This window comes from Aspergillus multicolor, assembly GCF_047715735.1.
Source record: "Aspergillus multicolor strain CBS 133.54 unplaced genomic scaffold BDW74scaffold_23, whole genome shotgun sequence".
Lineage (NCBI taxonomy): Eukaryota > Fungi > Ascomycota > Eurotiomycetes > Eurotiales > Aspergillaceae > Aspergillus > Aspergillus multicolor.
In genome coordinates this window covers 449,089-471,660 of record NW_027395974.1, presented here as the reverse complement: position 1 = coordinate 471,660, position 22,572 = coordinate 449,089, and the positions used below count along the sequence as shown (strand labels likewise).

The 22,572-nt window shown below is 53.1% G+C and overlaps 10 protein-coding genes across 10 annotated transcripts; 3 read left to right on the top strand and 7 right to left on the bottom strand.

Moving 5' to 3' along the window:
- Window positions 1-50: 50 nt before the first annotated feature.
- Window positions 51-459, top strand: BDW74DRAFT_180753 (uncharacterized protein; the record flags this gene model as incomplete). The annotated part of the gene is made up of 3 exons (XM_073729809.1): window positions 51-149; window positions 233-357; window positions 426-459. The coding sequence occupies 3 exons, from the start codon at window positions 51-53 to the stop codon at window positions 457-459; spliced, it is 258 nt and encodes an 85-aa protein (XP_073581381.1).
- BDW74DRAFT_62361 (oxidoreductase, short chain dehydrogenase/reductase family) lies at window positions 323-1,719 on the bottom strand. Its single transcript, XM_073733313.1, has one exon. The coding sequence runs from the start codon at window positions 1,622-1,624 to the stop codon at window positions 725-727; it is 900 nt and encodes a 299-aa protein (XP_073581380.1). The 5' UTR covers window positions 1,625-1,719; the 3' UTR covers window positions 323-724.
- A 437-nt stretch (window positions 1,720-2,156) lies between these two features.
- On the bottom strand, window positions 2,157-4,507 carry coaT (acetyl-CoA hydrolase ACH1). The gene is made up of 2 exons (XM_073725279.1): window positions 3,727-4,507; window positions 2,157-3,674 (listed from the first exon to the last, which is right to left on the bottom strand). The coding sequence occupies exons 1-2, from the start codon at window positions 3,867-3,869 to the stop codon at window positions 2,240-2,242; spliced, it is 1,578 nt and encodes a 525-aa protein (XP_073581379.1). The 5' UTR covers window positions 3,870-4,507; the 3' UTR covers window positions 2,157-2,239.
- Window positions 4,508-4,933: 426 nt separating this feature from the next.
- BDW74DRAFT_62245 (transcriptional regulator SIN3) lies at window positions 4,934-10,602 on the bottom strand. Its single transcript, XM_073733311.1, has 8 exons — window positions 10,407-10,602; window positions 10,263-10,330; window positions 9,532-10,187; window positions 9,378-9,478; window positions 8,639-9,329; window positions 8,100-8,582; window positions 5,758-7,860; window positions 4,934-5,708 (listed from the first exon to the last, which is right to left on the bottom strand). The coding sequence occupies exons 1-8, from the start codon at window positions 10,499-10,501 to the stop codon at window positions 5,106-5,108; spliced, it is 4,800 nt and encodes a 1,599-aa protein (XP_073581378.1). The 5' UTR covers window positions 10,502-10,602; the 3' UTR covers window positions 4,934-5,105.
- Window positions 10,603-11,576: 974 nt separating this feature from the next.
- BDW74DRAFT_62115 (protein phosphatase 2A regulatory subunit CDC55) lies at window positions 11,577-13,575 on the bottom strand. Its single transcript, XM_073733309.1, has 5 exons — window positions 13,269-13,575; window positions 13,106-13,203; window positions 12,401-13,046; window positions 11,771-12,336; window positions 11,577-11,712 (listed from the first exon to the last, which is right to left on the bottom strand). Exons 1-5 carry the CDS (start codon window positions 13,321-13,323, stop codon window positions 11,689-11,691), a joined length of 1,389 nt encoding a protein of 462 aa, XP_073581377.1. The 5' UTR covers window positions 13,324-13,575; the 3' UTR covers window positions 11,577-11,688.
- BDW74DRAFT_62114 (uncharacterized protein) lies at window positions 13,576-14,523 on the bottom strand. Its single transcript, XM_073733308.1, has one exon. It carries the CDS (start codon window positions 14,459-14,461, stop codon window positions 13,829-13,831), a length of 633 nt encoding a protein of 210 aa, XP_073581376.1. The 5' UTR covers window positions 14,462-14,523; the 3' UTR covers window positions 13,576-13,828.
- Window positions 14,524-14,625: 102 nt separating this feature from the next.
- On the top strand, window positions 14,626-16,129 carry BDW74DRAFT_62092 (uncharacterized protein). Its single transcript, XM_073733307.1, has one exon. It carries the CDS (start codon window positions 14,783-14,785, stop codon window positions 15,836-15,838), a length of 1,056 nt encoding a protein of 351 aa, XP_073581375.1. The 5' UTR covers window positions 14,626-14,782; the 3' UTR covers window positions 15,839-16,129.
- On the bottom strand, window positions 15,988-18,394 carry osm1 (putative fumarate reductase Osm1). Its single transcript, XM_073733306.1, has 5 exons — window positions 18,279-18,394; window positions 18,146-18,214; window positions 17,789-18,026; window positions 16,289-17,733; window positions 15,988-16,235 (listed from the first exon to the last, which is right to left on the bottom strand). Exons 1-5 carry the CDS (start codon window positions 18,310-18,312, stop codon window positions 16,138-16,140), a joined length of 1,884 nt encoding a protein of 627 aa, XP_073581374.1. The 5' UTR covers window positions 18,313-18,394; the 3' UTR covers window positions 15,988-16,137.
- Window positions 18,395-19,103: 709 nt separating this feature from the next.
- BDW74DRAFT_158245 (uncharacterized protein) lies at window positions 19,104-19,470 on the top strand (the record flags this gene model as incomplete). Its single annotated transcript, XM_073725278.1, has 1 exon — window positions 19,104-19,470. A coding segment is annotated over exon 1 (229 nt), but the record flags the coding sequence as incomplete, so codon positions are not given.
- Window positions 19,471-19,608: 138 nt separating this feature from the next.
- BDW74DRAFT_186837 (Oligoxyloglucan-reducing end-specific xyloglucanase) lies at window positions 19,609-22,498 on the bottom strand. Its single transcript, XM_073731327.1, has one exon. It carries the CDS (start codon window positions 22,390-22,392, stop codon window positions 19,960-19,962), a length of 2,433 nt encoding a protein of 810 aa, XP_073581372.1. The 5' UTR covers window positions 22,393-22,498; the 3' UTR covers window positions 19,609-19,959.
- Window positions 22,499-22,572: the final 74 nt, after the last annotated feature.

The window sequence follows — 22,572 nt, the reverse complement described above, 5'->3', positions numbered from 1 at the left end:
GAGCCAACAAGTCAATCCAACCAATTCAAACAACACACACAAAAGACAAAATGGCCAACGCAAAAACAACACCCTCCGCCGCGCCCCACGCAGACAAAAACGATTTTGGGACGAATCTCTGGGTTCGGCAGGATTCTGTTGAGCATAGGGTGAGCCTTCTCCTTCCCAAAACCAGCCCTTGCCGTTATGTCAGTAGACATATGTGGTCGAAGCTGACTTGTTTGTGATGCAGCACCCAACAGCCGGCCGGGGCCTCTTCGCCGGCCTCCAAGACACGAAGAAGTATAACGTTGACAGCGGGTGGGCGAAGCGGAACGCCGATGCCTCAACGGGGTTTGGGGGGTGGTTGTGGAATAAGTATGTGCTTCTTCAAGTCTTCAATTTTGGTTTGATATAAGAGAGGTGCTGATAGTTGTCTGCTACAGAGTCTTCGGTGGGAACTACAAGCCCTACGAATGATTGCGCCGTGGTCGAATAGAGATGGAGTTCTAGATGTTTTGGAGGAGTATGGAGTCTTATTCTTATAATGCCGTCATGTTCGATTTAGCAAGTACATTTTTCGCAATATCATGAATCCCAGTTTCCATCTGTTGCCCTGAGCAAAGCATGCGATTATCGCGCTGCCCCATTCCCACCTAACCCTCCCATCTCACCTCACTCTCCTCTCCATACCACAAACAACGTTCCTATCCCGCACCAGCCCAGCCCGATATCCAATCCGTGCTTACTTCAACGTAAAACCCCCATCACTCCTCACCAATCCCCCCGTCGCAAACCCATCCCTCATAAGCGCCAGATACGCCTCCGCCGTATCCTCCGGCGCCCCAACCCGCCCAAGCACACTCTCGCCCGCATACCCCGCCAAAAGGCCCTCGACCCCGCCCGCCGCCTGCCCAATCGCCTCCAGCATTTCCGTAAACACCGCCCCCGGCGCAACGACATTCACCCGGATCCCATGCGGCGCCAGGTCAACGGCCAATGCGCGCGCGAGAACCTCGACGGACCCTGCGCCCGCTATGCCCAGGCTCATCCCCGGCATGGGGCGCACGGCGAGGGCGCCCGAGGTGTATGTTATTGAGCTGGAGGGGATGCGGGGGTCTGTGGTGGGGATTCCTGTCGTGGGCTTTGGCAAAGCCATGTAGGTAGGTGCGTGTTTTGCGAGGAGCGCGCCGCCGATGAAGCGGATTGTGTTTAGGGAGCGGAGGTAGGATGCTGTGACGTTGGGGTCTGTGGGAGGTAGGGTGCGGGGGACGGAGCCCGCTGTGAAGACTGTATGGTTTATTGGGACCCTTTCAACTCCCTCACTTGGACCTGCAGTTGTGCCGAACAGGTCTGGGCGTGTAGCGAACTCGTACAGCTTCACGATCTCGGCCTCAATGGCATCATCGTCTTTGCCGAGGTCGCATGCTGTTCCCGCGATGCGCGAGACGTACGGTTCCTCTGGGTAGAGAGTTTTCAGGCGGGTTATGGCGTCGCTGACCTTGGTGGGATTTGACGAGGAGAGAATCACGGACGCGCCGTGCTCGAGGGACGCGCGGGCGACGGCGAAGCCGATTCCGGATGTGCCGCCGAGGAGCAGGACGCGCGTGTCCTTGAGCTTGTTTGCGGAGATGAAGTTTGACATTTTGATACTAAGTAGTTGGTTGACTTGGTGTGGTATAAATAGGGCTTGGTGTTATTGGTGGAGAGGGTTGAAGTTGATGAGGAGGAAGAAGAACGCGAGGATGTCAATGAGGCTTATATAGCTGCACAAGCTATATAGAGTATCTCCAGGGATTATACAAACCGTGTAACTATAGACTCGGTGCTTAGAAATGTCGGTGCGAGTTGGTCAGCGCCTGACGCCTATCTCCGGACGCAGCTGGTTATCTCCGCCAAGCGCGGAGATTCCACCCGACGGTAGGGCGTTAAGAGTACCGGTATGTCCGATGCCATATCTCCAGATCAACTGGCTTGGACGGCGAATAGAGAGAGCACTGGACTTACTCCGCATCTTACTGTTGCACACCGCGCTCCGTGGAACCGATTTGGGCCGAAGACCGTGGACCAAAGTTGGCTCTTGGCGGATGACTGCATGGGATAGAAGCTCGGATTCGTGGAGCTATGTTGGAAAGAGTTGGGTGAAAGTTGAAGAGTGCAAATATGCAATTAGACCAAACTACCTAAAGTAAAGAAAAATACAAAGCTCCAATGCGCCATCCAAGTGTACCGTATACCGTACATAACCAACTCATTATATTTACTCCCAGCTGTCAATCTTCATCGTCCCCTTCTCCTGCAGGTTCTTGTGCATCTTGAATGCATTGAAGAGCAGGTGAGGCTCGTGGCCCATGCCCTTCTTCAGACACTCGAACTCAGCGCGGTCGAGGTAGTCCGTCAGGATGGGCGTGTAATCGGGGTGAGAGCACTTCTTGATGATGACGCGCGCACGCTCACGGGGGCTCAGACCACGAACATCAGCGAGACCCTGCTCGGTGACGATGACATCGAGATCGTGCTCGGTCTGGTCGATGTGCGTGGCGAAGGGGACGATGCAGGAGACACCGGTGGGGTCGGTCTTGGAGGGACGCACGGAGGGGGTGTGCATGATACTGTACTTGGAAGAGCGCAGGAAGTCGGCGGAGCCACCGAGGCCGTTGAGCATGCGCGAGCCCATGACGCAGGTGCTGTTGGCGTGGGCGTAAATGTCGACTTCAACGGGGGTGTTCATGCCAATGCAGCCCAGGCGGCGGATGATCTCGGGGGAGTTGGAGACCTGCTGCGAGCGCAGGAGGAGTTTGCCGGCGTAGCGCTCCCAGTTGTCGTAGAAGCGCTTGAAGCCGTCGGGGGAGAAGCGGATGGAGGTGGCGGTTGCGAAGTCGAGGTTGCCGCTGTCGAAGAGGTCGAGGAAGGAGTCTTGCAGCACTTCGGTCCACACCTTGAGGTTGGTGAAGTCGGCGCCGCCCTTGCTGAGACCGCCGATGACGGCGTTGGCAATGTTACCGATGCCGGACTGGATGGGGAGGAGGTTCTTGGGGAGACGGCCGTGGTTGACTTCGTGCTTGAGGAATTCGATAAGGTTCGTGGCAATGGCCTGGGAGTTGGCGTCTTCGGGGGCGTTGGGCTGGGTCTGGTCGGGGTAGTCGGACTCGACAATGGCGACGACCTTCTCGGGGTCAACTGGGATGTGAGGGGTTCCGATGCGGTCCTCAGGTTGGAGGATCAGGTAGGGCTTGCGGTTGGGAGGGAGCTCGGACATGGTGATGTCGTGCAGACCCTCGAACGAGGGGCTGGCGGTGTTGACTTCGATGATGATCTTGTCTGCCATCTGCACGATTTCGGGGGAGGCACCGACGGAGGCACCGGGGATGATGCCACCATCCTCTGTAATGGCGGAGGCTTCAATGACCGCAACGTCGATGCGGTTCTTGGGCTTGTTCAGTGTGTACCAGCCGTAGGTGAGATCGGCCGGGAACATGCTGAGATGCTTGTCGAAGAAGTTGATCTGACCGTTGTTGATACCCTTGGCAATCTCCTTGCCGACCTGGTGAGGACTCCGGCGGTTGATCATGTTCAGCCGCGCCCAGCGGTTCTCTGTCTCCGCACCGGACGAAGCACCGACGAAGAGTGTGTACTTGAGCTTGCCCTCGAGGCCATTCTTCTCAACGTGGTCGGCAAGCGCCGTGGGAACTTTCCTGTAGGATTTTTAGCAGCTCATCCTTCCCATTGACCGAAAGAATAACATACTTGGGGTATCCGACACCAGTGAAACCGGACCAGCCGATGTAAGAGCCGTTAGGAAAGAGATCAATCAAGTCCTCCGCCTTGGCGATCTTGTTGAGGTACGAGGGCCGTCGGACACGGCTCCTGAGGAGGGCGGACGCCGACATTGTGAGAGAGAAGAGGTAAGGAGAGGAGAGGATAGGAGGAAGAGAGCGATAGAGAGCGGAGAGAGTCTTGAGAATAAAGGAGGAGAAAAAAAAATGTGGGATGGGGAGCTTTAAGAAAGATAAGAGCCCACGCCGCCACCCCCGTGTGGAGAGAGCTGGAATATTTTACGGGATCACTGGAGAAGCCCACTAGGAGTACCGGAGCTGAAACTATTGAACGTAACAGTGAGGATCCCCCGGTGAGGCTGTCTGTTGATTGCCCTCTGTATAGCAAGGTCTCTGATGCGCAATAGCTTGACTACAACTGTGCTTCTCCAGACGTGACAGCAGAGATTCTGGCTCCCCAGATCTTGTAACCTGTTTCAGCAATCCAGAAGCGATCATACCATTGCCAATTGCATCTTACGGTGGACACTTCTGGGCGTTCGCAAGGGAGATGAGTTCGACACTTTTTAGATGAAAGCCTGACGTCACTCGGCGATTTCTCGGCCTGACGCTGCTCGACGTCACAATTGCTCGCAAGAACGACGCAGGACTCGGCGAATTCCCAATAGCAGTCGGCATATTGCTAAGCTATATCTGATACAGGGATATATAGATATTGATTGATATAATTGCAAGGCATATTCAACCTCGAAGAGCCCAGCCCCTTCCATCTACTCTGTACCCCAGCCCAGGCAATCACCGAGACAAGTCCGGGTCTGGCCCAGTCTCGGTCTGTATCGGTAAGCCCCCTCGGCCACACGGAACTGGCCAGCCCTGCACTCTCGGTCTCTCGGTTGCCTCGCCGGGCTAACGGTACTCCAGCTGTTACTAATCTACACCGCATGAAGATGGAAGACCAGTCGAACTGAACCTGAACCTGAGACTTGTCAACCTCTAAAATACACATATAAGATGCAGACGAGATGAATCCCTATACGCCATCCCAAAAGCAAATCCCCTGCCAGCAGCCTCAAGACCGGCAGGCTCGCAAAGCAGTAAAACCATCATCGTACATCCGTTGGCCGAGCGCGCTGATTATGCCGTGATAAAGTAGATACACTGCTGCCGAAGAGTTCAAAACAACGACAGAAGAGAAAACACAAATAAAGAATTGAACGTAGATTTTCACCAAGCACCCGTGCGACTAAATGACCAAGCAACGCTTCCAAGTTGCCCAAAAGCACCGCCGTCCGAGAATCACAACCCCGTATAAATGTTAGCAAAGGATCACATGAAGGTGACAATTCAGGACTAGGCCTCGGGAGCCTTCTCCGCGTCCGCCATCTCGACGTCGTCTTTGTTCTCTTGGTTGTTCGACCCTGTAGCACCAGTGACACTGGCTTCACCCTCTTCAGCATCCGGACCCTTGAGTAGAGACCGGAACTCCTGATTCGACTTATCGACCTCGTCCTTGCTAAGTCCATGGGCCCAGCTAGGGTTGTTAACAAACTTCTCGGTGAACCGGTCGCGCCGTCTTTCCTTGACAGCTGCGGTTTCTTTGACGGTGTCTTCCGATTCGTCCGATGCGAGTTTTGGTCGGTACCACCAATCGTAGCTGCTAGGTTCGTAGAGAATGTGGTAACTGTTGGCGCAAATTCGGATAATCAGTCCGTCTCGGTGGACGAGTGGGCGATAGAAGCGGTTATACTCCTCTTCTTGCTCCAACTTGCCGGGAAGGTTCCGTTTGAGCAAAGGCATGCGCATCTGCGAGAACGGCACTCCTTCCGTTGGGTCACGCATTGTGTAGGCCGATACGTAGTATGACCAGCGGGCCTCTTGGCTCAACTCTTCGTTTTCTAACGTCGCATCTTCCGGAGTCAGGAGCTGGACAGTAGTCTTCTGATTGTTCGGGTACTACTCGGGTTAGAGAGGTCCTTGATTGTTTATGTGGGTAAATACTTACGTAGGTGATGCGGAAGATTTCACTGTCCTTGACCAGTCTCTCAACCTGCTTGCGATATTGGATCTCCAGGTTATGCGTAGTTTCCTTCTTGTCACGCTCCTTAAAAAAGAGGTTGATGATGTCGGAGCTGCGGTCCTTGGAGTCGCCATTGAAGATTGCACCTGCAAACTTGGCGATGCCGGTGAACATCTTCTCTAGGTTGTACAGCTGGTATCCAGACCGCAGGTAGTAGCGGCGAAGAGTTTCTTCCAAGTGAGATGTCTCTAGGTCTCCCTTGATAACCTCTTCGCACATCCGCACGATCTGCTGGTACAGATTCGCCTTCGGGTCAGTGTCGTAGAAAAAGTCGGTAGGAACTTTGTCAATGAGGTTGAGTTCCTGAGCAGGCTTCATGACAAGCGCGCGGCGCACATCATCGTGAGCGTCCCTTTCATGCAGTTTGATTCGAAGAAGGCGAGAGTAAAGGATCTCAAATGTGCGAAAAAAGCAGTAGATGTTGAGGTTCGCATACAGATGATGGGCCTTCTTCTCATAGGTCTCGTTGAGGTTGTACTCGCGCTGCTGGTTGAAGTTGCCCTGCCCGGGATGCTCCATCCACTTCAGCTCCGCAACGTCAAATGTCTCCGTCGGATCCGGAATCGGGGTGGAAGGAATGAGAACAGCGTCCGGCGTACCGTCACGGCTCACCGGTGCGCTACCTTCCTTGTCAGTCTGGTTCGCTTTTTCGCTGCGGCGCTCGAGGACATCACGGAGAAGGTCAATCTTCTTGTTCGTGAGCCCCTTCCTGCTGCTGCGCGACGTCGCGGTATCATCAGCAGCTGAGCTCTCGTCATCACCCTCGTCAGCAGGCGATGTCCCGTTAGAGAGCTCGTTCATGTAAACGTGGAATGTGTCACGGTCCATGCCGAAGAACACTGGTATGAAATCCTTAATGAACATCATGACCTTTTGGGGATCGGCACCAAAGCCGGCCGAGTTGCGGTCGATGAACGTCAGCAGCAGATGAGTCGCATCAATAAGGACAGCTGGGTCCGTGAAGGAAAACTCGAACTGATGTTTGGGTATTTGAAAGCCGCTCTTGCGCAGATTCTTACTCTCCTCGTGCTTGGCTTGGATTTCAGTCTGGATGTGCTTGGCCACGAAGAGTTTCTTATCGGTCCCTTTGCTAGCAATCGCTTGGTGGTCGAGACTGCGCCAGTAGGCCTTCTGCATCTGTTCCCGCCAGATCTTATCCCATTCGCGCTGACTAGCCTTCCACTCCTCACACTTTTGTTTGAGACGGAACAAGACAATAGGAAGGACGTGGCAAGGGCGCTCGAACATCTCTTTGATGATCCTCTCACCGCGTTGCCGATCGTAGATTTTCTTGATAACACGCTGATAGATGGCTTCACTCTGTCCGCCAAGACCAGGAGGTAGCTTGAAGGCAGCTCTCTCCGCCTCCGACATGACGAGGAATTGCTGAACGATGGGCTCGATGAGCTGGATAGTTCGATTGCAAGCCTCGATATGGTGGTCATAGTCGTGTCGGTCTTCCTCGATGCGATGAAGTGCATCTTCATACTGGTTCTTCCTGTGCGCGACGAAGCCGGAATCTTCAGACGCCCACGTCGGGTGCGACGCCCACTCATCGTTCAACACGCTGCGACATAGCTGGTCGCGACCGCTGCAGGGCTTCTGTCGCTCCCGCTTGGGTAGCAGTCGGTAGCTAGGTCCGAGGGACCGGCAGTGCGATAGATTGACAATGCCTGGCTCTTGCTTGGGCTTGACTTCAATGATCTTATCCTCTGGTTCTTCAACGTGCATAAATCGCTTGAACCAAGCCATGAGTTCCGGGTTTGATCCGATGTATCCAGCTGCCCGTTTTACTAACACATGTCGATCGATAAGATCGGTCGAATAGAGGTTGCATAACTTGAGGAATTCGCTGAACGTTTGCTTATTCCCGATGTATTTCTTCACGCGATCGAAGAAGGCGAACTCTTCCTGTGTCGGCGTCAAAGAGAAAGTCGGCTGCACTGGCTCAGGCAGAGCGGGGATAAGAGTAGGAGAAACATTCGGGGCTTCTGCCTGTGAAGGTTTCGTGTGGTGGACCTTGGCTCTCTGCGGAGAATTAGCTTGGTTCTTCAATCTTCCGAAGTAGTTGAAAGTAGGCAGAACAAGAAAGTGTGGGAAGGAGATGTATCTTGTGTTACAGGTGACACAAGCCAAGGCATGCATTGAAAACACGCAACTGATTCAAAGACCGATGACAGGGGACAATTGCCGAAAGAGCAAGCGAGGCCATGACCAAGCAAATGTGCAAACGTGACAAAGCTGAGAGGAAGCTTGCAGAAACTAACCTTATTCGCATTGCTCGCTGCCATGGGTTGTCCGCGTCCAACCTGCGAGTCGACCATACGTGCAGCATCAACACCCCCAGCAGGGCCAACACCGGAACCACCTAGAGTAGGAGCTCCAGGCCCATTCCTACGCTTCTTGCCCTCTTTTGCCGAGTCCTTGACGTTGAAGTTGCCAAGCGGGGGCATCTTGACATCGCGACTGGGAGTCTGGGAAGAGAGAGCGCCGGGTGCAAAGTTGGGGTCACCACGCAAATTACTCATGGGCGCGTTTTCCTCTGCTTGCTGACGCAGTGCAGCCTGCTGTTTCGCATGAGCTGCGGACTCAGGGAGAAACTGCTTGAAATCCTCCAAAAGATCCGGCGCGGAGTTGAAAAGCTGCGTGACCTGAGTGTATACATCTCCGATTGGCTTGGATTCGCGCTGGTATGTTTGCAGGATCTCTAGGAACTGCTTGTATATTTCTGGCCGGCTCGAAAATCGGTTCTGGAAAGGTTATCAAGTTAGCCTTTATAATCCAAAGTCATATTGGGCGGACAAACCTTTATCTTATTAACGTAACTGATCGCATGGTTGAACTCCACCGGTCCGCGCTTCAAGTCCGCTTGCGCACCTTGCAGGACATTAGTTCCGACTCCTGCCAAACTGTTCATGGGCTGAGTCAGGCTTGGTCCTTGGCCGGAAGCGCCAGCTCCCAACAGAGCAGCTCGACCTAGACCAGCTGACGCTGCCGAGGCAGCGCCTTGGAGCTGGGATACACCCCGCTGATCCGGTCCATGAACTTGTGCGGCACCACCAGCCGGAGCTGGCTGCTCTTGTTGTCCAGCATATTCATAAAGATGGTCTTGTGGCTGGCCTTGACCTGCTTGCTGTGCAAACAAACCGCCTATTAAGCGAGAGCCTGGGGAATCCGCGAAGCCGCCCTGCGGTTGCTGGGTCTGAGGTTGTTGTTGCCATCCTTGCCGAGAATGTTCATAGTAATCAGGGCGACTATGAGGACCAAGCCCGGCAGAAGGGACGAGGTCGCTAGGGCCATCTAGCGCATGGCGAGCACGTGGCATGCTGAGAGTGTTTGTGCCTGAGGGTGTCGTCACTCGGATCGCGTCTGGGTTATCTTCGGTTCCACATTCGATCCGGTAACCAGGCGGAAGGAAAGTGTTGAACCCTTGAATGAGCGCTGGGTGGCCGTTGAACAGATTCGAAACCCGCTGAATCACGCCCGGCGTGTCGATACTAATAGAATCAGTGGTACGTTCCGTGACTAGCATTTCAATCTCTTACGCTTGGCTCTTGAAATCCTTCATTATGTCAAGGAATCGATTATACACATCGGGCTGATCCACGAAGCGGACCTTGACTTGATCCAGATATGAAAGCGCATCCTATTGATGAGGTCAGTTTGGTCACTGACAAGCAGTAGAGAGACTAGACTCACGTTCAGGATTGGCTGCTGACCCTGGGCAAGGGCTGCAACATTTCCAGGAATCGATGGCCCTGGCCCATTGAAAGCCATCAACGGCTGTCCTTGCGGCCCAGCAGCATGTTGCATGTACGACCTTGGAGTTCCTTCACCGTGCGGAATCTGAGGTCCATATATTCCACCGGGTCCGCCAGAGGCTTGCATGGCGCCCTGAGGGCCGTTTGTCGGGTTTGGCCCTAAGTTGGACAAAAGACCGCCAGGGGCATGGATAGTATTCGGGACTTTTGACGCCACCGGCTGGTGTAGAGGAATCGATCCGGTGTGGCTTTGCACAGGGTGATGCTGCTGCTCCCGCTGCCGATCAAGCTGTTGCCGCTCGATATCACGCTCGCGCTCACGCTCTCTGTGTACCATCTCTTCCTGCTGGCGTTGTCGTTCAATAAGCTCCCGCTCTCTGGAATCTCGCTCGCGTTCCTGCTGGTTCATCGACTGAGGGGAAGGGTGCTGCATTGCCTGGCCGATCCCTGGTAGCGAATGCCCGCCGCCATGTGAGGGTGGAGGGGCATGTTGACCGTATGAGGGTGGTTGGTGGGGGTTGCCATGGGTCTGGCTCAACTCCGCCAACCCCGGCAGCGAGTGTCCACCCGGTTGACCGGACGGGTGGTAGGGCGCTTGAAAAAAGTGAAAATGTTAGTCTTTTATGCAAGATAAAACCTAGGATTTCTCGGTGAAAGGGCAAAGCTAACCGGCTGGAGGTGGGAGGACAGGCCCTGACGGCTGCGCGGCCGGACCCTGCTGGGGGGTTGGGTTTTGACTAAAAGCGGCAAAATAACAGATTAGCTTTCACGTTTAGATAAGATGAAACAGTTTGCGATTGGCGTATCACTTACCCAAATGTGCCCAAGGGCCGAGGCTGTTGATCCATTGAATTCATGCCAGGGTGCGACGGACCACCTGGGTGCCAGTTATCGTTCCCAGAGTTCATGATTCCTGGCGCAGGAAAGTGCCCTGGAGAACTTCAAGAAACAGCGGCTTTCGAAGCACGGGTTGGCTATAAGATCCCTGTAGGAAAGAGGTATGAAGCTATTGTCAACCCCTGATCAAGCTGCGGGCTTCTTAATCCTTTTCGCACGGATCAGTTTCTCTTCCCACTCATTTCACAGAAACATCACTAAATTTCGTGTCTGCTAGCTGCAGGAAACGCAAATCCGCAGAGAGTAGGGATCGAGTATATAAAGCAAGAGGTTCTCGACGAGACAGAAAGGGATGAGAAAGTATATCCGACTAATCAAGCCAGCAACAGCAGACGAACTGGGCGACGATGGTTTGCGCGCGACCGATCACGGATGGTCTCCAGAGAAGGCGGAGAGAGGTTTGGCCGCCCTAGGCTGGGATTGGCTTAGCGGCTGATAACGGAAGCGCGGTTTTTCCGCGCCATCGGCCAATCTTATGACGCTGTCGAAGGATCACAGTCTATGCTAATCGTGATTGGTCAGGGCTCGCGAGAATGGAGCCTGAGGTTTCCGACGTCATCCAGCCAGAGGACCTCGCATATTGATGTAGGGTGCAGAGTACAGGGTACATGGTAGCCCGGCGTTAGCATTCACGGATCCGCGTATACATAATTGACGTGAATTTATTATCTACTCGAGTAACGCTAAGCGGACACCAATACCAAGTCAGTCCCAGTCATTTGACAATGACATCCGTCTCTATCTCGTCCACTACGACTTGGTCGTAGGAGAGAAGTTTGTCTTCCGATGCAAGAAACGTACTGCTGCAGTAAAGGCACCGAGAGTGAATACAGGGTTAATATCAGAGAAAGGAGAGGGAAACATTCTGGGGCAGCCGCCTGCGTCTTCTCGTTCTATGTGAGCCCCAATAAAACGCCCTTTTCCCTCCAAAAAGAAACCACTGAATCACCAACTTTGCCCCGGAAGCAGTGGTAGAGTGGTTTCATGGTTAGTAGGTAGTGATCGAGCTAAAAAGAGACTCGGAAGGGCACGCAACCTGACTCCAACAAACGGAACGCGGAGGAAACAAAGATAGTGTTCGGAAGTGGGACCGGTAACTTGCGAATGGTAGAGGGCCTTCTCCCCGTGCCCGTGGTGTCTCGATCACGATGAAGGCCGATGCGCCTCGGCATTGCGACAGCGAATATCTCGGCCGCATCTAGAGAGCAGAAAAGACGAACAACTAAATTCGCATTGATATTAGCTTGCTGCATAAGCGAACAGTTATAGTTGACACTCACGTTGTTTGTAGCGGCAATGGCGATACTATCCTCGAATGGATGCCAGCTCATGTGCAAGATCTTCTTGTTGAAATCTATTTGATCCGCGTCGGTTTCCTTCTTCATGCGGCTGCCGGGGCCAGCAGGACTGCTGGTCCTGGAGTTGCTCTTTTTCCCGTTGGCACCCTTGTTCATCGGCGTTGGTACGCCGACCTTCTTCGCCTTGAATGCAGACTTGTCGGCCTGCAGCACAATCTCGGTCTCCTTGGCTGGATCGGTAGGATAGATCATAAAGTTGTTGTTGTAGCTGCCAGTCATAACGTTCTCCGCATCGCCAGAGAAAACCACCTCAAACTTGTCAAAAATGCTGTCGTTCTCGTACGTATCGCAGAGACGGGGTCGGAGGTGTTCGTGGATAGGGATTGTCTTCAACGGTTGTCGCTCCATGTTGACGTCCCAAATTTTAACCGTGAGGTAGTCTCTTGATACAATATACCGGCCATCGTGAGAAAACCTTACGTCGGATATGGAAGATATGATTTCAGAGAAGAAGGAACGAGAGGAAGCGTCTTCCTCTTGTTCGAAGACTACATAGAAAAGAAGTTAGTCGGTGGACCGGGAATGTTACAGAGCGAATACGAGAATGCATACGTTTGTGGTGCGTATCGCAAAGTGCCCGCTGCCGCATGTCCGCGAGCTTGATTGTCCCCTTCGAGCTCGCGTACATGAACCAGTTACAGCTTGTAGGGTGGAATTCCGCGGCCGTAATGACCTCGGTGAGTTCCTCCATATTAGCCGGCTTAATATCGACAATGTTAAAGCTCTGATCCTGGATATTCAAGTTCCACAGGTTGACTCGCAGGTCGTCACTGCTAATAAATGTCTCTCCGTCGCTGTTGACGGAGATACTGTTGATGTGGTATGCATGGGCGTTGGCGTATGTCCGTCTAGGTACAGCTGCGACAACAGTGTCGTGATGTGTCATCCGTGGGAGCTTCAAAGCTGAAGGGTCTTTGAAAGATACGCGGGGCGCTCTGGGCGCCCCTCCACCACCAACACCGCCGGGTGTAAGCTCGGTAGAGAGGTTGTTCTCCGCAACGACCTTGAGAGACTTGTCAAACACCTTCCACAGTTTGATTGTCTTGTCATTGGTTGAAAGTAGGAAATGCGACGCATTTTGACGCCGGCACCATTTTATCTTGTTAATCTTCTCTTCGATCTCCAAGGATTTTAGATAGTCGAATTCTGGCTCGTGTGACTGGAATTCGGTGTGGAATTTATACTCGCATGTCTTTTTCTGTTCAAAGGGTCAGCACCATTCTTCACGGGTTCAAGTCGCTGCAGAAGTGCTTTTACCGTTTCGTTTCTCTCAAAAAGCACAACTCGCCCGCCCTTATCACCTGTAGCGAGGTAATTTCCGGTATGGTCGAACTCGACAGTTGAGATGATATCGGCTACAGAAAGTTTCAACGTCAGCTTCTGAGATTGTGAAACGGTCCTTTGATGATGGTTTAAATACCTTCAGTGATGTCTTCTACGTCGCCTTTATCGCCAAAGCATCTATGCGCGGTCATTAGTATAAAACCCCGTAACGCAACGGTCAAATACAATAACGCTGCAGCCCATACACAAACCAATCCATCGGTGCCGTATCCAGTCAAATCGGTTGCATATTAAACCAAACATCGTATAGGCAGAGTTGAATCGGAGCGACGAGGGAGACTCACTGTGTGAATTTCCAGGTAGGTGTACCTGGGTCCCTGTCCACCATTTTCTATCAAAAGCGACCGTTTCTTGGGTAGGTCGATGACGATCGGAAGGACGAAGTTCAAGAATCCAGACCTTGGACCTTGAAAGACGGTAGTATAAGCGGGGTTCGTGGGGACCGGGTCGTAGACAAAGGCGAGATCAGAAAATCGTTATAATTCGAGTACACAATTCGCGAACAATAACAGAGTAGTCGAGGGACGTCGAAAGGCGAGAAATCGAATAGCTCCGACAAGAAAGAGCCTCGAGGGTTGATGAGGCGTGATTAAAGAGCACAGATTGGGAGAAGGTGGAATAGGGTCGCAACGTGGATCAGAAACAAGCGAGACTGGTCTGATAGTTGCAGAATAAAGAGGGCAGATGATTGACAGCCTGGGCTGACAAAGGTCGAGTAGGAGAAGCTGCCGGTGGAGGGAATGATTTTTTCTTCTTCTGGTGATCCCTTCGGGTCGTGATGATGGCGACGACTAGTACTAATTCGCTGCAAAAGAGACAAACGAGCAGCGACAGCAACAACCACGGGCTCCAGCAACAGAGAGTCGGGTCTGTTGATGAGCAGGAGGGAAGTGGGCGTTGATCGTAGTCGGGAAAGGGAGGGTGATGACGGGGATGTTGGAATCTTGAGGGTGAGGCGGTTTGGAAAGACCCGTTGCGGTGGTGGTGGGGAGAAGTCGTCTCTCGGAGTGGTGGTAGTGGCTGCCCGTAAACCCAACCGCCAGAGTGGGCGCTGACATCAACCATGATCCATCTCGCCTTGCTTGTCTCGCTGGGTTTCTCTGGAACATACACCGACTTTCGGCAGGTTCCAGAACTACTATAACACTCGATCGTTCTTCTCCCCAGACTTGCTCCCATCCTGTGGGCCAGTGCCCAACCCAACAGCACCCGAGTACCGTAGGTAGTTGTTCCGACCGACTTTGTATACTGCTCTGATGCTATGACCATCGGGCTGCGTAAAACTAGCCCGCCGCTTCTTATTCCTTGATTTGTACTGCTTTTGTATGTTTTGAACTTAATACAGGTATATAGCAATGTGTGATATAGTCGAGTATTCACATGCTCCTGCCCACTGGATCCTTCCTACCTATTCCGGCTCCTCTGAACCGAACCTTCCATCGCAGTTAAAAGCTGTCGGCAAGGCCTAACTACTATATATAACCACTGATCGCACCTCCAGCTCAAGCTCCAGCAAAGGATCCTAGCTCTGCCGCTCTCACAGCTCCCCCTCCTAGTGGTGCCGCAGCAGCCGCAGCGACTAGCCCGACTATGTCCGACCACAAGAAGCGGGGTAGTTCTGACGATAACAGGCCTCCAAATGCTCAACGCCGCCTAGACAAGAATGATAATGCTTCTACAGACTCTAGCCAAGATTCTCCCTCTCTAGCTGCGCGCATTCAACAATCAGCCTCCGGACTCGCGCGAAATGCTTTCCTCCAATCTGCTCCCTCGGGAGACACGGCGCATCTACTGTCCGACAGTGGCAAAGCGGCGTCCTCTTCATCCTCTTCTTCAGCCTTAGCAGCCGCAGAGCAATACGGTCAAACCATCGGACCTTCACCTTCGTCATCGCGCGATCAAACCGCTCAAACTCCCGCGGAAACATTCAGATCAGCGCCCACTGCTCAATCGGGAGGGTTCGAGCTACCTGGACTCACGGAAGACCAATTCCAAAACACATACGGCGGGGATTTGTCGGAGACAATCGATCCATACAATGAGGGCAAGGGCAAGGGCAAGGCTACCGCAAGCTCGGTTCCTAGGTCGGAGTCCGAGACTGGAATTCGAACACCAACCTACCACGATGGAGCAACCGCAGCACCAACCCTAATCGCGTCCGACGGCGACGCCGTACTCTCGATCCTGACCGATCAAAACTTCGACCCGGAATTCCCTCCCTCAGCCAACGAGGCCCCGGAATACGTCGAGACAGAACTCTCCCCGCCTCAACTTACCCCAGCCGAGATCCAGATGATTGAGTCGTTCCGACGCCAGTTACCACCCGACACCCAGAGACCACAACAAAGCCAGACCCAGCTAAATTCCCTCAGCCTCGTCCCCGACATAGGCTCTTTCCTGGATACGATTCCAGCTTCGTCGGCGACTCACGCAACTAAACTCCGGGACACCGTCTTGACAAGCTTGCCTGGTGCGGCGGAATGGATCTCTGTAGAAGAGAAATACCACGACGAGGTCTGGGGCTATTTACAACCGACTCTAGAGGCAGCTGCCAAGGAGATAGAATATAGCAGGGACTCTGTTGACACCACAGATGGGCCCGCTGTTCGAAGGTTGAAGATGATTTTGAAGCATATGCAGTATTGATACCAAAGATCTAAGTCGTTATTTCGTAAGTGTATATGTACAGTATGTCCCGGATGAAGGCAAATGTAACGTATTTTTATACGAAGGTAGCACTCGAGCCTTGTACAAGATGGGGTGTTGACTACGAAGTTCTAGGTAGAGTCGGATGGAAGATAGAAAGTATAGATTGTATCTTACAGACAAAGAACATAGCTAATATCATGACAAATCAAGGCGTAACAGAGAACGCGAAGCAAGGGTATGTATCCAAGTCATTGCACGGTTTTATCTTTTTTTGTAATATGCCCATCTATGCATGCTTAGTACTCAAGGCTGGGAGTTTGGCCCTTGACCCGGCCGATAACGATGTGGGGAGCGTATTTAGGGATGACTTCGTCGTCGTGGAGCATCTCGAATTCTGTCGTTGCGTTAGTATTATGTTGACCAGGGGAATATGGGGTTTTGAATTACCTTCCGTAGCATCACGCCCCATAAAGTTGAATAGGGCGTTGGCACCACCAGGGTGCTCATCCAGCCAGTTCGTCACGTCGAGAATGATGCCCTTGACGACGATCCACAAGTCTTCCTTCCTGTTATGCTTGGCCACTTCCTCCATCGAGTACTCGGTCTCGGGAATGCTGAACTTCTTCGGAGGCTTAGTCGGCGGCTTTGATGTCTCAGCAGGGGCATCAGCATTAGCGGGGAGAGGTGCCGTTGAGACGGCAGGGTCGGTACCGTTCGCCTGAGCAGCACCAGCACCATTCCATTCAACGGAGATCTTGCCAGGGGTAGAGGGATCGATGTGCAGAGAGATCTGGCCAAGGCGCTGTTGGGCAGGCGAGCCGCCGCCGGCAACAAGCTTCTTGAAGAGATACTCGCTAGCACTGTCACCTGCGACACGACCGTAAACCACACAGCCCAAGAGAGAAGAACCACCCAGACGGTTGGCACCGTGGACACCACCGGCAAGTTCACCGCAAGCGTAAAGACCGTCAAAGGGCTTTTGCTCAGAGTTAAGGACCTCAGCGCGGTCGTTGATCTCGATACCACCCATAGTGAAGTGCAGCACAGGCTCCATGAGGGCGACGTGGAACTCGTCGTCGACGCTGAAGGGGAGGTTGTGGAAGAACTTCTTGCCCCAGGGGTCCTTCTGCTTGCCATCGGCAATGGCGTTGTAGTCATCGAAGGTCTTCTGCAGCTTAGCGTCGCCACAGCCAATCTCCTTAGCCAGCTCCTTTCCGGTGATCTTCTTCATCAACCCACGACCGGAGTAATGGCGAGTGTGGAAGTCAAGGACTTTAGAAGCCTTGCTGTTGAGGACGAGGCGAATGGGCCACTTGCCCTTCTCCTTCTCCTTCCACATCTGACCGGAGACGTAGTCACGGTGACCAAGCTCATCGGAGAATCGCTCACCGTCGGAGTTGAGAAGAAGGCCACCCTCACCACGGAGAGCCTCGGCGGCAAGGAACTTGAACTTGGCAGTGGGATCCTTGGGGTCAACAAGACCCGTGGGGTGGACCTGGACCTTGTCCATATCAATACCGTTGGCGCCAATGGACATCAACATCTTTTGACCATCTCCAGTGGCATGAGTGCCGTTCGTGCTGGAAAGACCAAATGTGTCAGGGCGGTGCTGCTTGAGAAGTGACGAGTCGCCGAAATCAGCAGCATAACCGCCAGTAGCCAAGATAACAACACCATCCGCTGTCTTGGTCTCGCCGTCCACCTCGAATGTGACTCCGGTAGCAAGGTTACCCTCCTTGTTGACGCTAGTGACACGAGCCTTCTTGATGATTTGGACACGATCGGGGTCGGACTCAGCGAGCTCTTCTAGGCGCTGCATGAGGGCATATGTGATAGCCATACCGGGGAACTTGGCATCGTGGCCACGGTGTGTTCGGGGCTGGGAGTGGCCACTGGAGAAATCAGAATACGGATCAAATCTGCCTAAACAGGTCAAGAGCAGCTTACCCGAGACGAGAGACGAGCGTTAGGTCGAGGTTGAAGACGTCTTGCAGCCATTCTACAGCAGCAGCGGACTTGTATGTGAGGACTTTGATGAGGTCAGGGCGAGCCTTGTCGCGAGCGGATTTCAGAGTGTCCTCGTAGAATTGCTTAACGCTGTCTCGGATGTTGAGGTCGACTTGAGTGCGTGTGAGCGCACCGTTGATACCAGAGGTGGCCTTTGTTGAGTTGCCACCAAAGAAAGCTGGGGAAGGTTAGCCTCGGCTGATCGCGGCGGGCCTGAATGTTTCTGGGAGCCTGGGGTTTCTGTAGAGATGTTCGCGGAGGGATAGGATATGGAGCGTAGCAACGGTAGCGACATACCTTGCTTGTCAAGAACGAGAACATTCCCACCGTTAAGGTAGACGGTGTGGGCGGCACTGAGACCGGACACTGGAGAGCGAGAGCTGGTCAGCCGATGCGGGGAGAGTGGAATAAAGGGAGGGAGAATACTCACATCCACCACCGACAACAATTACTCGAGGGGCCATGACTGTGATGTGGGGTTGGAGAAGGATGGAATGGAGGAGAAAGCAAGAGAAGAGGTAGGATCGTGAAGGAAGTCAAAGGACGGAGGGCAGCAGAGGGTCTTAAAGCAGGAACTCGTTCAGAAGCCGACGGGGGAGAAGTCGCTTTTTCGGCCGAGGCTCACTGACGGTCTGCCACCACACGGTACGGCCTGTTGAGTCCGACCGGCATGTAGGCTAGTGATTAGTTAATATGGATCATTTGCTATTCAAAAAGTTCTAATATTGGTATTCATAATTTATTAATTATGTATCTTTCTCATTATTCTGCGGTTTAACTTGTAGAGCCCTTCCCCGTATTCCGCAGTATGGGGACAAGCTCAGACAGAGTCCGGGGAGAGTGGACTGCTCTTAGTAAAAGCCATTTCCCGCATGCTGGTTTGTCCATCCACCTCCTTCGACCATCATCAAAGGTCGTGGCCTAAATCATTTGATCGACCACTGGACACCCTGGATATCAAACTTCACATGCTCACTCGACTGTACGAATCTCCCCAATCCCCATCGAGCAGGTCATTCGGGGCCATTGATGACATCGCAACTTTCACATGCAAATCCACGGTCACGGTATCTTCCCCGGATTCTTTCAGCTGTCTCATGAGCTTCTCGGTTCACTCGAGGAGTTTCCAATCAAATCCTCATCATATAGTCTGAAAGGTCAGTGCTAGAAAAGCTTCCAGCCTAACAGTACTCTTCAGAGTGCGGTGCCTGTTCTCGGGGCGGCACCGACGGGGCAGTATACCAATGCCGAGCGGCCTGCGATGAGCATCAGCCAAAGCCCTTAACAGGAACGAGACCTTCTCAATTATCTCTTAATCTAGCTATGATTGCTCCTCACATCTGTCGTCCGAATGCTCTTGCATCAGCACCAATCCGGTAATGCCTCGGGCCGAGCATCGCAATGTCTGACTCTGCACAAACAAGGGCAGAGGGCTAGTACCGCGCAACTGCTTCACTCTCTTCTTGCTGTGCATTGTGCGCTCCATCTCAAGTACCTCAGATCGCAATGGCTTCTACTAGCCTTCTCTGTGTCGAAACTCATACTGTCGGCATTTGTTCACGTCAGTCTGTCAGCTATGACGTAAGCTATGTCAAACGCCGCGGTCAGATGCTCAAAACTCCGTTTTGGGAAGTTTCAAATGCCGACAATGGTAAACAGACGGTGAAGGAAATGGGATGGATAAACAAAGACGCAAACTACGGATAATTTTCTCTTGTGTCTGGCTCATCTCCAGCGCCGGACACCACCCCGAAGTCGGGCTGTCAATGCTCAGTTTGTCCGGCGTCGAGAAGCTCCTCGGTGTCATCTTTCCCGAACTTTCTACTTCGCTCGGAAACAACACCGAGCAACTAGATCGGGAGAAGACCGGGTACCTCTACTGTCGGACTTGAGTCGGCAGGAGCTCTACCGTGGAGATTCGGGCTAGTGGGCAACATGGGATATGCTATTGAAGAGACTATCTCATTGTCTTTGGACTCTCGTCGACTCGGGCTATTTTCGCCCAGCCCCGGAAGATGTAGAGGGACTAAGGAAATTGGTTATGAGGCCGTGGTCTAGCTTCGCCCGTCGTTGAGACTGCTATGGAAGCATACACTTTCAATGATTCACCCTCAATCCTCGCGCTTCGTCTTCTTGATATCCGCATAGATGATACCCCGTCCGCCAGTCCCAAGATAAACACGTCCATACACCCGAGGATCACCCTGGATCATTGCAAGTCCACCGTACTGATGCTTTTCATCATTGACTCGCACCCAAGTCTTGCCATTGTCATCCGATCGATACACTCCGTCTTCGCTTAGCGGGCCACGGCTTGCAGCTTTCCCGACAATGAAGAGGGCTGGTTCTGAAGAGCGTCGTGCACCAGCACCAACTGTCAGGTGTCTTGCCGCTACTCCACGCCCACTGATCTTCGACCATCTCTGGCCGAAGTTGCGGGTGTGGTAGATGCCCAAATCTCCGAGTGCAAGCCAGATCTCGCCTGCTTTATTGAAATTTGCGATTGGCATAGCCCCCGAATATGCCGGTAGTCCAATCTCTTTGGCTTCGAAGGCACGGTATGAAAGACCACCATCCCGACTCAGATACCACGTCCCATCACTGAAGGAATAGAATGTTCGTGGTTGAACTCTGTCGGCGCTGATGTTGGGAGTCTGAACATTCAAGCCGGTGGGCGAGATCCAGGTCTGTCCTAGGTCAGTCGTGACATACGGACCGGATTCGTTCGTGCGAGTCGTGATAGCCTGCAGAGTTGGCCAATACGTTGTCATTGCTGAGGACCACACGATGTTCTTGCCTGAAGCGTCGATGGCTATGACCCCAGGATTCGGGGTGCCGGTCTCTATGCCGGGAATGCAGGTGGCGAACTTTGTCCATGAACTGCCACCATCCGCCGAGTACGCGGCGAGTCCGCAACCGTCGGTGTAGTTATATCCACAGGGACCGGCGCGAATAATACGTTCCGGCTTCTGACCGGCCCAGTCGAGGGCATTCAAGTTCGAGAAGACTGGAAGTTCAAACATCGGCTGGGGAACGTCGAGATCACCATACCGATATCCGTTAATATCACCCAGGCCAGTGAGGAGGTGCGAAGTACCGCCGTTAGGGCTTGCCATGGCCAAAGCAACAGACTCTTCAATGCCTTGGGCTTGGATGTACCATTCAGGAGCTTGATGCTTATCCACAATAGACAAGTTGTCAGTTGCCCAGATGGTAGCTCCGGTTCCATAGAGAACGTGGTCAGAGTTACTCGGGTCGATTAGGACTGCCGTCATCCACCATCCAAACTTCGTCAGCCCGCGCACAGGAGAGGGAGCACCGTAGCCGCCCCATTGTGGACCCCAATTGAAGCTCAGCCAAGGAACGGCAGTGCCGTCTTTGAACGCGGCTTCCTCGATCGGATGGCCCCAGTACCCGCCTGAGCCAGCGGGGGTTGAGATTTGGGATACATCTTTCCAAGATCGCCCACCATCATGCGATAGATACATGCTGTCCAATGCCGGCCCGGGGTCACGATCCAGAGACACAACCACAAGTGTCTCCGGATCCTTCGAATCAACACTGAGCCCGCAGAAACCTCCCGCCGGGAAGGTCTGGTTGTCAAACGGCGCCGGATATGAGTTGTCAGCATTGGGCGTTATATCCGTCCACTCGGACGAACTCGTGTTGTAGACATACACCCCGCCGTAAGTCGCACCATACGGCCCAGGCGCATCGGCATATGTCACATATAGTGCCCCATTATTCGCCAGTACACCCTTCATCGGCTGCGGCCCTGTGCTCTGCGGCTGTGCTTCATCCGGAAAGGCGAGGATATCTTCATCCCATTCCAGCGGCTGTCCTGGTACAGCCTCCCAAGTCTCCCCAGAGTCCTCGGTAACATAAACGCCCCCAGGCACACCAACACCAACATAAACCGTCCCCTCACTCCTCGGATCAAAAATCACCCAAAAGATTCCAATCCCATTCGCATTCGCATTCGGAAAGCTCGTCAGATTCCTCCAATTCTTCGCCCCATCCTCACTCACCACCAACCCCGCATCCCTAGTCCCCATCCAAAGCTCATCCTTGTTAAACGGATTCACAGCCAATCTCTCCCCATTATTCCTTCCCAGCTCATTAGCCCCCATTCTAAACGGCGCCGGATAAACCTCAAACGTCTCCCCTCGATCACTAGAAACAAAAAACGCCGCATTTTCGGACGCAAGGTACCTTCCCTGCGCAAGATAAAGACGATCCGAATCATTGGGATCCAACGCAATACTCTCCGTGCCCAGCAGGTTTTCGTTCGCGGCGCTGATGAAGTCGTTCAGTGGGATCCATTTGTCCTCCGTCGCACTCCACCGGTATGTACCACCTATATCTGTCCGCGCGTAGAGGAGGTCTTTTTCTGTGGGATGCGCGATTATCCCGGTGATGTAGCCGCCGCCTGAGACGGCGACGGGGTTGAATTCATAGGCGTGGTTGAGTGTTTTGGCTGTCGCGATGGTTGCACCTGCACTTGTAAGGGCTAGCCAATTGCGGAGGATGTTCTTCAGCTGCATCTTGATTTTTTCGCCCGTTTGGGGGAACGATGCGTATTAGGGCGTGAGCATTTTTTCCCTTTAAAAAGAATCAGTCTATTATGTATATGTACACTGATGAATCTCGCCATATCCCATCCATAAATGCGGAGCGGGATGCGCTCCGTTTCTCGTCTGTACCTAGGCAGTTCTTCTCCTCAA

Coding starts and splice junctions, on each gene's coding strand:
- osm1 (XM_073733306.1), bottom strand. CDS start 18,312: ATGGCCCCTCGAGTAATTGTTGTCGGTGGTGGAT. Junction 18,215..18,278: donor AATTGTTGTCGGTGGTGGAT/GTGAGTATTCTC, acceptor CTCGCTCTCCAG/TGTCCGGTCTCAGTGCCGCC. Junction 16,236..16,288: donor GGGGCGTGATGCTACGGAAG/GTAATTCAAAAC, acceptor ACGCAACGACAG/AATTCGAGATGCTCCACGAC.
- BDW74DRAFT_62115 (XM_073733309.1), bottom strand. CDS start 13,323: ATGACCGCGCATAGATGCTTTGGCGATAAAGGCGACGTAGAAGACATC. Junction 13,204..13,268: donor CGTAGAAGACATCACTGAAG/GTATTTAAACCA, acceptor AACTTTCTGTAG/CCGATATCATCTCAACTGTC. Junction 13,047..13,105: donor TTTTTGAGAGAAACGAAACG/GTAAAAGCACTT, acceptor CCCTTTGAACAG/AAAAAGACATGCGAGTATAA.
- BDW74DRAFT_62361 (XM_073733313.1), bottom strand. CDS start 1,624: ATGTCAAACTTCATCTCCGCAAACAAGCTCAAGGACACGCGCGTCCTG.
- BDW74DRAFT_186837 (XM_073731327.1), bottom strand. CDS start 22,392: ATGCAGCTGAAGAACATCCTCCGCAATTGGCTAGCCCTTACAAGTGCA.
- BDW74DRAFT_62092 (XM_073733307.1), top strand. CDS start 14,783: ATGTCCGACCACAAGAAGCGGGGTAGTTCTGACGATAACAGGCCTCCA.
- BDW74DRAFT_62114 (XM_073733308.1), bottom strand. CDS start 14,461: ATGGTCATAGCATCAGAGCAGTATACAAAGTCGGTCGGAACAACTACC.
- BDW74DRAFT_62245 (XM_073733311.1), bottom strand. CDS start 10,501: ATGAACTCTGGGAACGATAACTGGCACCCAGGTGGTCCGTCGCACCCT. Junction 10,188..10,262: donor TGTCCTCCCACCTCCAGCCG/GTTAGCTTTGCC, acceptor ACTTTTTTCAAG/CGCCCTACCACCCGTCCGGT. Junction 9,330..9,377: donor AAGGATTTCAAGAGCCAAGC/GTAAGAGATTGA, acceptor TGATTCTATTAG/TATCGACACGCCGGGCGTGA.
- coaT (XM_073725279.1), bottom strand. CDS start 3,869: ATGTCGGCGTCCGCCCTCCTCAGGAGCCGTGTCCGACGGCCCTCGTAC. Junction 3,675..3,726: donor ACTGGTGTCGGATACCCCAA/GTATGTTATTCT, acceptor AAAATCCTACAG/GAAAGTTCCCACGGCGCTTG.